The following is a 10643-nucleotide window of genomic DNA, read 5'->3' as shown; positions in this document are numbered from 1 at the left end:
TTAAAGTGATCAAACCACAAGAGGGCGCTGTTACACAAGCTTCACCTGAAACGTGACCCTGTTACCATACAGCAAACTTATTGCACACCTTATGACTTATAATGAGATTCACGCTATAACCCACTTACATAAGTCTAAATTAAGCATATTTTCCTTCAACACAGGGTTTTTTTTCTTCTTTTTAAAAATAGTATTAGAAAGTTTGTGAAGTATTTTCACAGCTTCAAACTTTCTGAAAAAAAAAAACCCCCAAAAGACTAATGTGATTAAAGAACACTGAACACAAAACTGCCCCAGACACTGAAAGTGAATAAAATTGGAATTGGGTTATGGTATAGGCTATAGTGCAAATAAAAGCTTATAAAGCAGCATTTAAAGGGGAGCTTTCATTAGATGTGCCATGGAATGTTTTATTGTGTTAATAATAAAGAAAAAACACTTGTAATTTGTTTGATTTTTTTTAAAACTGATTATTCTTAAAGAAATGCCTTTTTTTTTAAATTATAATTAAGCAATAACAGTTTAGAAGTTTCATGATTAAGTATAAGCAGAGTAAATTGTCACATATGTGATTATTTTGTTTAGTTATTATATCCTAATGATGTCAAATTAAAGTTTTTTTTAATTTATTCATTGAAGATTTAATCACTCGGACTGTTTGGAAATGATACATTTGCTGAAGAAGTACTTTTTATGTGTTCATAACAAACTACCAAAAAGTTTTTCAATGCACGAAATTTGCACAAAACTCTGGCTCTATTGTAATGACAACACAGTTGCGCACATTGGCCACTCTCTGTTGCATTTCCTAAATCTCCATAAGAAGAAGGAAAATAACCGCTCCCCCGTCCCTCCACCCTCGTGAAGGCGTCCCAGAGGGGAAACAGCAGGTTTATGGAAATAAGCCTCCCAAGGAGGAGGAGGAGAGCCACGGAGCCATTTTGTACTCATTTTAAACTCAGTGTGGGTTGAGGCAGCCCCTGCGCGCCTTGGATACGTTGACACTGTGGATACTGAGCGTCTTTCCCCACGTTATCATGAGGGATAAAAGTAAAACGCGCTTTTGGGAGAGGGAGAGTTAATTCCTTATCGGAGGACTTTCCGTGAAGCTGAGGGATATCTTGCAGGTATAGAAGCATGGAGCCACCGATGTGTTGGGTTTGGGTTTGTGTCCTGCTCTCTGTACCGCTTGCGGGATGTTTGGAGATGCACCTTTCAGAGACGTTACAGCCCGGGAGTGTTCTGGCAAACCTGTCACTCGGCCACGGATGGACTTATAAAATTGACAGGACTTTATCTCCCACGTTTATTCAGGACTTTTTCCAAGTTGAGAGGCACGACGGGGTGATCCGCCTGTCCCGCAAAGTTAACTGTGCGCGCACGCCGAGGAACCCAGCGCCTGTTTATTTCAGGACAGGTTCCTCAACGCCCGGAGACGTTATTCTCACACATTTTAACGTGTTTGTTCACGGACAGGACTGTTTTATTAAATACAAAAGAAAGAAAACGTCAGGTAAGCCAGACGTTCATATTAAACACATTTTAAAACTGGAGGCAACTTCCTGCTTATCTGCAGGTTTATTCTTATTGAATGTAACAGAACTTTTGCCAACCTTCGCACGGAGCTTTGCCTATTTGGACACTGAGTGTGTTGGAAAAGACTTTGTTGCACTGTTCAGACATGGGGATTTGTTCCTGGTCAATGACTTGTGTCTGAAGCAAAGGGGGAAGCCAGAGATGACTTTGCGCTGCGTCCTGCGGAGCTCTAAAGGCAGCCAACTATACGTGCAGCTGAATTTGACACTTTTAAAAGTGTCTGAACAACATGGACCCCATTCACAAACTACTCCCAAAAAGCCTGGCCGATTCATGCACAGGGGGAAGCGACAGGCAAATACAGCTCCACTGTTCCAGCTCCCCAACTATCAGGTGTCTGTGCCGGAGAATGAACCTGCAGGCACAAGGGTTATCACTCTGAAAGCAACTGACCCGGATGATGGAGAAGCAGGGAGGCTGGAATACAGCATGAAAGCTCTGTTTGACAAGAGGTCTGATGACTTCTTTGAAATTGACCCACAGATGGGGAGCATAACAACCATCCAGCCGCTTGACAGAGAGGTCAAAGACACCCATGTTTTCCAAGTTACTGTAACTGACAATGGCTCCCCTAGAAGATTTGCTACTTCTTACCTCACTGTCACCGTCAGTGACACTAATGACCACACCCCGGTGTTTGAGCAAAACGATTACCGTGTCAGCTTCAGGGAGAATGTGGAAGTAGGCTTTGAAGTGATAACAATCCGTGCCACAGATGGTGATGCCCCCTCCAATGCCAACATGATTTATAAAATTGTGAATGAGGATGGAGTCAACTCTGTTTTTGAAATCGACCCCCGGAACGGACTTGTGAGGATCAGAGAGCGCCCTGACAGGGAAACCCGGACCCAGTACAAACTGATTGTGGAGGCCAACGATCAGGGCAAAGATCCAGGTCCCCGGAGCGCCACTGCCACTGTTCACATCACTGTGGAAGATGAAAATGACAATTATCCACAGTTCAGTCAGAAAAGGTATGTTGTGCAGGTCCCAGAGAATGTGGGAGTCAACACTAAAGTCATCCAGGTGGAAGCAACAGACAAAGATGAAGGAAACAATGCCAAAGTTCACTACAGCATCATCAGTGGGAATGTTAGAGGACAGTTTCACATCCACTCCCTCAGTGGCGTGATTGAAGTCATCAATTCCCTGGACTATGAGATGATTCGGGAGTACAATCTGCGGATCAAAGCTCAGGATGGTGGCAGGCCTCCAATGATAAATGGCACAGGGATGGTGGTGGTGCAAGTGGTGGATGTCAACGATAATGCCCCTATGTTTGTCAGCACACCTTTCCAGGCTACTGTGCTGGAAAACGTGGCCATCGGTTATTCTGTGATCCACATACAAGCAATAGATGGTGATTCGGGAGAAAACTCTCGTTTGGAATACCGCCTCACCGACACCAGGCCTGGTTTTCCATTCACCATCAACAACAGCACAGGCTGGATTACTGTATGTGAAGAACTGGACAGGGAGACGACTGAGTTCTACACCTTTGGCGTGGAGGCGAGAGATAACGGGATACCTGTCATGTCCTCTTCAGCAAGCGTCAGCATCACAGTGCTGGATGTGAACGACAATGTGCCCACATTTACAGAGAAGACATACTTGCTGAAGATCAGTGAAGACACTGTGGTGGGGACCAGCGTGTTGACGGTGACGGCTGTGGATAGAGATGTCAACAGTGTGGTGACGTATCAGATCTCCAGCGGCAACACCAGGAACCGCTTTGCCATCACTAGCCAAAGCGGTGGTGGCCTCATCACCTTGGCGCTTCCGTTGGACTACAAGCAGGAACGCCAGTTTGTCCTGACTGTCACCGCCAGTGACGGAACGCGCTACGACACTGCCCAGGTCTTCATCAATGTGACGGACGCCAACACGCACCGGCCCGTCTTCCAAAGTGGCAACTACCAGGTGACGCTCAGTGAAGATAAACCAGTGGGCTCCACGGTGGTGGTGATCAGTGCGACTGACGAGGATACAGGGGAGAATGCTCGCATTACGTATGTCATGGAGGACAATGTTTCACAGTTTAAAATAGATCCGGATACAGGCGCCATCACAACGCAAATGGAGATCGACTATGAAGATCACGCCTCCTACACTTTAGCCATTACTGCTAGAGACAACGGCATCCCTCAAAAATCTGATACCACCTCTGTTGTGATTGTAATCCTGGATGCTAACGATAACGCTCCTCATTTCCTCAGAGATATATACCACGGGAACGTTTTTGAAGATGCGCTCGTCTACACCAGTGTGCTCCAAATATCTGCTTCAGACAGAGATTCTGGCTCCAACGGCAGAGTGAGCTATACGTTTGTGGGTGGTGATGATGGAGACGGGGATTTTATGATCGAGCCGTACTCTGGTATCATCAGAACTGCTCGTAGGCTGGACCGCGAGAATGTCCCTGTTTACAATCTGAAGGCCTTTGCCGTGGACAACGGGGTTCCTCCTCTGAAAGCAGCCGTCTCCGTTCACATTCAGGTCCAAGACATAAACGACAACGCTCCCGTGTTTGAGAAGGATGAGCTTTTTATTTACGTGAAGGAAAACAGCGCAGTGGGGTCTGTTGTGGCCCATATCACTGCCACAGATCCGGACGAGCTCACCAATGCTGAGATCATGTACCAGATTGTAGAGGGGAATGTTCCAGAAGTTTTCCAGCTGGACATTTTCAACGGGGACCTCACATCACTAATAGACCTGGATTATGAGACCAGGACAGAGTATGTGATCGTGGTACAGGCCACGTCAGCGCCACTAGTAAGCAGAGCCGTGGTGCACATTCGCCTAATTGACATGAATGACAATGAGCCAGTTCTGCAGAACTTTGAGATTATTTTTAATAACTATGTCACAAACAAGTCCAACAGTTTCCCATCAGGAATAATAGGAAAAGTCCCGGCTCATGACCCAGACGTGTTGGATAAACTACAGTACAAGTTTAAAAGCGGGAATGAGCTTAACCTGTTGCTGCTGAATGAAGAAACTGGGGATCTGAGGTTGAACAAAGTTCTGGGCAATAACAGGCCTCTGGAAGCTCCCATGATCATTTCTGTTTCTGGTGAGTAATTATTCATCTTCTCAAACTCCTTTCTGATTAAAGTAGCATGACAAGCAGAGTTTACGTGTGTTTAATTTCAAACATGGTGACAAAGATTGAAATGTGACCAGCCCCGTGACTGATTCATCATCACATTGCAGTTAGAAGTTTCTGTTGAACAGACACAGATGCAGGTTTCAGCTGCAGCTTTGGCTGTGTGATCAGTTAAGTGTTTGCTGCGGGCGCTGTGCAGGATCCGGTTGTACTGCTTTCAGGTGATAAATGTATTGTGTGCAAGTGGTTGGTTTGGGTAATAAAAAGGTGCTACTAACAGGGTAACCTCATAACTGAACTTCTTTGTTAGAGCACTTAAGTGGGTTTCTGTCGAAAAGAAGAAATGCACAGATACAAGTATAGCAGCCGTGTACATGCTGATTCTTTCCTGTCCACTGTCTGTAACCCTTTGTGCTGGGAAGTTGATGAAATTATTCCAAAGATTGAGCAAAAGACTTGCTTAGTGTACATATCAAGTAGGAGATAGGTTTGGAGAGGTGTATCTGTGGCTCTGCACACTCATGTAGAAAGAATTTATTTTGAGCTTTGTTTTTTTCAAGACAGAGCAAGACTTTGTTCTTTAAAGTTAAAGATTAGTCAGTTGCAAATACTTGAATGGTCTCCCTTTAACTGGCGGCACAACTGCAGCACGCTCTCTCACTTAGCAGGAAAAGCTCTTCATTATGAAGCAAAGATAAAGCTGATGCCCTGATGGACGAAATACCTGGTCAACAATTGACAGCAAGTTGCTGAATTGCTGCTCTTGTCTTTCTTTCTCCTTTTCTCACATGGTTTCTCTGTGGGTAATCTCACAAAGTGCATGAAGCATTTGAATGGGCGAGCGGCACAGCTCAGTTAGATCTGTTCATCTTATCTTTGTGACCGAGTTCAGGATTGATGGAGGACAAGTTGAGCTGCTGTTGTTGCAGGAATGGAGTATGGAAACCAGCATTTCCAGTCTAATAGTCTGATCATGCGTGTAATTTTGTTAAGGCTGCAGATAACCTGCACCATGATAGCAACTCTCCTGAACGAATTTGTCTTTTTCTTGCATAGAAAGGCAGATTGTCCTTTTCTAAGTGTTTTATGGCTTTTGTAATTGAACCGCAGAGCATCTGAGGAGGCAACCACTCACCAAGCTAGGCCCCACCCCCACCCTCCCTTACTCACTGCCTCAGAATTCATGCTTGTCAATAACGACCGACAAGTTTTGGCGTATCCTTGACAACAGTGACCTCGTGGTGGTCCCAGCTGGAGCTGGACATTTTCATTAGTTGTAGCCTCTTTCACAGAAATACCTAATCTGGAAGCATGTGTTCATGCACAATTTAACAGATGTGCAATCACACTAAGAACAGAGTCAGCTCCTCCTTTTTTCGGGTTCACTCTTATGTCAAGTGTTAGATAACCATTACCTGATGTCCTGACCTCTTGACCCTGGGCTCCAGGGGGAGGAAGAACTGAAGAAGATTGGTAGGCAGTCAGCTCCTTAACAAGTACCAAGAGACAAGACACCAGTTGTGTCCCAAACTCTCTTGATTTCAGGCCCCTCCAGCTACTCTGGTCAAGTATTTTGTCTTTTCGTGTGGTTATTGTTTTGACCTTTCCTCTCTCCGTGTCTGCTGTAGAGATAATCTGAGATTAATTTCATTCTGAGGCACAAAACAGGCACTGAGTCAGCCCGCTTCTGAAATGTACATGTGTGGAGTAGAGCCACTGTTTTTGGGTGCTTTAAATCCAATTTATAAGGACCTGTTTCAACTAAATCTCCCTGATTTATGCCTGCTGTGTTTTGATTGCTTTCCCACCAGTTCTCATTTCTGATAGGTTTCCTTTTAAAGGGATTAGCTCATACTATCCTGATCAGCTCAACAGATTTTCTCTCAGCATGAGCATCCTCAGTCCATCCCAATAATCGTATTCCTGATCAGCAGAACAAACATCTAGTGATTTATTGTGTTAAAACAAGCATTGATTTGTCCTGTTGATAGAGGACACACAATGCCATCTGTCAATTTTTTTTTCTTTTTATATATATATATATATATATATATATATATATATATATATATATATATATATATATATATATAGATATATAGATATATACAGACTTGTCTTTAGATATGTGCAACAAAATGATTCACGTGTTTTTATTCCTGTGAACGGAAGGCCTGAGAATGTTTCTCAAGCCTTCGCCTGAAACACAAGAGTGCCCTGATAACCCTACAGAGATACACTTGTTAAACACACTTTGCTAGCCACAACACTGCTCCATCTGTCTTCCCTTTCCCTCTCTCTCTACATATATATATACGTGTGTGTGTGTGTATGCGTGTGTATGCGTGCATGTTGGTAGCTCTTTGGTTCAATAGCTGAGGGCTATGTGTTCTCATTGTAGGAACTCCTATCTTCACTTGACAAATTTCACCTAAAAACTTTGGGCTTTTCCCTTTATTTTCCTAAAGATGAGTATCTTCTAGTGTGTAACTGTTCCTTCCTTTCTTCCTATTATTTTTATGATAATTTTTATTTTATAGCTTTTTATTTTAGTAATATTCAGTGTCTTTTTCCAAAACATGCCTCACGTGATCTTGATTTCTTCATCTATTCCTATCAAAGCTGGAAAGAGCAACTTATTGTAATTTACAAACATAAATTGAAATGTAGCATAACGCAAAAACAGTTAAAACTAACTTGAAAGTCAGTATTCAGTGTGGCCTCCTTTCTTCTTCTACAAACTTTTTTTTCCACTTTTGTTTTTTTATTTATTTATTTTATTAGTTTTTTTTCTTCTACAAACCTAAATCCTCTCTGTTAAACTTCCTTGTAATTTCTTAGGTTTCAGGAATAGTTCTTCAGGCTTCTTGGATAACTTTCCAAAGCTCTTTATTAGGTGTTACCACCAGGCTGTAATAAATGATCTGTCGAGATGATTTCGCATTATGTCAACAAAGTTGAGGTCTGAGCTGTGGAGCCGGTTTATCACTCCATCAGACCTGTTGCCACTGATTTTCACTCCATCTCTTGTGTCAGTTGGCATACCTCAGCATTTTCTCCCCGTTTATCTTCCTTAAAAAATGGCTTCTTGACAGTCCATTGAGTCCATTTCTCATGAAGCTTCTGCAAACAGCAGCTAGATCAACATCAGTCATTTGCTGGATTTTTTACTTTCCTTTTTTCTTGCTTTCATTGTCACTTCTTTTATCCCCCATGTGTCCAGTTTCCTCGTTTTTAAGCAAACAATGTAGACCAGGCAAAAATAAAAGTATTTTGGCTAAAAGCTCTTTTGGAGTTGTCGTAATGCAATTCCCTATTAATTTGTGTATGTTAAACTCTTATTTTTGTCATTTTTCATACATGCAAGTAAAGAAAGTGGAACAGTTTGCCTGTCTTTATGAATAACACTAGTCTTTATTGTCTGCTTTATGCTTTCAGTTGCATCCTTTTCTTGCTCTTGAATGTTTCATAGGATGATTAGGTGGCTTAAACAAAAACACACATTTTATCTGAAAATGTTACGATACAATGAGTGGACAGTGTTAAACAATGGCAAACCTTCAGGAAAATATGACCTTCTGCTTCAGACCACTGGCAACATTACTCGAACATCTGTCTGTGGAAGCAGAACTATTTTCCTTTCATTTGCATGATTTAGGAGCTGAAATAGCAGACTTAATGTAAATGTTCACCTGCTAACTAAAACCAAGATTTAATTGAATTCAGGCATCTCTATGAGCATCAATGTACATAAGGGATTTGTTAAAGTGGCTTTTTACAGGCTTGAATTTAATTATGCACAAATGGCCTCTTGACCTTGACAGGAATATAAATCAGTTTTTGTTGACGTGGTCAGTGTTAACGCGCAGTAATTCATAACTTATTAGATGCAAAAAAAAGTTGCAGGTGACAAGAATGAGTTTAGAGAATATAATTGTATAAAGTTGAAAGAGGTTTTTGTGATCATTTGTGCTAATTTTGAGTGTTTTTTTTTGGTGGCTCTTTTTTTCAGTTGTGAGTGGAAAGTTGTTGCTTCCTTTAAAAAAAAAAAAAGCATCACTTTTTGTCCATCTGATAAGCAGGATTTATATCAGCTAATGTTAAACGTGTACAAACAGGCTATTGAAGGAGTTGCAATGAAATGCAGGATTGCTGATTGCTACTTAAATGATTAGGAATGATTGATGTTATGTCAACTTTTTCCACCTGAGCTCTGATCTTTTTTTTTCCTCAATTCTCAGCAAGCGAGGTGGCATGACGCTACATGCACTTGCATCCCCGCCCCTGTCCTCCTTCCTGCCTCTTCCTTGTGCTTCCCCATTTGTCTCCCCATGGGGCTTTTCCTTAGCTTTCCTGCACTGGGTTTGGCTCTTAATCCCATTGGAGGAGTTGCATAGTTCAGCTTTTTCACATTTCTGTTCTCCTGCCTACCCCCTCTAAGACGCACTTTCTCTTCCTTTCAGTCCCAGTCCTTTAATATGCATAATTAGATTTCTACTGTGGCACAGGAACTTTAGCTTTAAGCTTATTTTAAATTCAAGCCAAGAGAAAACACAATTTACTGATGTGCTCACAGACAGGCAGCTTAAAGAGATTCCACTCAGTACCTCGGCTTGTTAGCTGGGAATAAGAAACAAGTGTATTTGTCTTTAAAGACTCACATTTATGTCATACAAACACTGTTTGGTAAATGGTATGATGTGATCTTTCTGAATGAATTTTTTTGCTGTTTATTGAATCTTAAATAAAAAAGATAATCTGATATGCCATTAATTTCTCTTTTTCCCCTCTGTCCTTTGTTTGATCTCTGGTTATTTTGTTTTCCAGCTATTATTTGACCCTGAATTAGAAGCCTGAAACAACCATTAAATTTTAGTCTGTGATGAGAAATTTTTAAAACGATTTCTATTAACCAATATTAATGTTTTTCTGGCAATTTTATTACCCCCCCCCCCCCCCCCCCCCCCTTGATTGTTTTGGTGCAAATCCAACTAATCAAATACTCTAATTGATTTAGCCTCAAATTTAGCTTCGAAGCCTGTCGTTGACATGATCACACTCTCGGCTCAAGACAGTAGCAATTTTTTGCTTCACCATTTTTTTTAATTCAGTCTCAAGTCCGAATCAAGCTGCTTTCAATTCTTGTGGAAAGTTAAATGTCTTGCTTTTTTCTGTTAAAGTGAATACTCATCACCATGAACACGTCTATATAGTTAACTTAAGACACTAGTAAGCTAATACGTGATTTGTGTGATGTTAAATATCACAACAAGGAAATGTGTGTTCTTTTTAGAGTTCTTTTGATTTTTTTGTCATAAATATTTTTATCCTGTTTGTATTGAATGAATCTTTCATATATCCCCGATTATTAAGATAAGTTGACAGTGGGAAATTTAGGTATTTGGGGAATGAAATAGCAAATCATTTAATAGTCTGCTACTTTAGCATGTGCTAGTGTGAGCTCTCAGGATGTTTTCAGTCAATTTGGTTTGAACTGAAATGATAATAAATCATGTGAGCTTTGTTACAAAATGACAGAGTGGGTCTCCATAGATAGCAAAAAAAACTGGATCAGTGTAATTCAGGCTGCTATGTTTAAGAATTTCCTTATACAGCAGAAGGAGGAGGTGCACATGGTGAAAATTGGGATAGGAATACCATTTCCTATTGTTGTATCATGTTACTTTTCTAAAAATAAAATGAAAAACATTTAGTTCATTGCTACAGATTAGATTCCGTTCTAATCATTCTGATTAAGGAGTTATGAAATGATTGTTTCTGCTCAGGATCCAGGAACACATAATGGACAAATTACTCCTCATAAATCAAGTACTCTATCCAGGGTCTTCTTTCTGTTTCAGTTAAAGCAGTAAGTATAGATTTTTCTGTACTTGACTGGAACAGGAGCAGAAGCCTCATGCAGGATAGATGAATTGCG

The 10643-nt window shown here is 41.2% G+C and overlaps 1 protein-coding gene across 1 annotated transcript in view; it reads left to right on the top strand.

Moving 5' to 3' along the window:
- Positions 1 to 1137: 1137 nt before the first annotated feature.
- The window catches only part of celsr1a (cadherin EGF LAG seven-pass G-type receptor 1a), a gene marked incomplete at its 5' end in the record, with an annotated part of 91709 nt that continues 82203 nt past the window's right edge, over positions 1138 to 10643 (top strand). The window contains one exon of the mRNA XM_079263500.1: positions 1138 to 4672. Coding sequence (XP_079119626.1) covers positions 1138 to 4672 — 3535 coding nt within the window. The remainder of the gene's footprint in view (positions 4673 to 10643) is intronic.

The sequence above is a fragment of the Telmatherina bonti genome (genome assembly GCF_933228915.1).
Source record: "Telmatherina bonti genome assembly, chromosome: 23".
Classification (NCBI taxonomy): domain Eukaryota; kingdom Metazoa; phylum Chordata; class Actinopteri; order Atheriniformes; family Telmatherinidae; genus Telmatherina; species Telmatherina bonti.
This window is presented reverse-complemented; position numbering and strand designations above follow the sequence as displayed.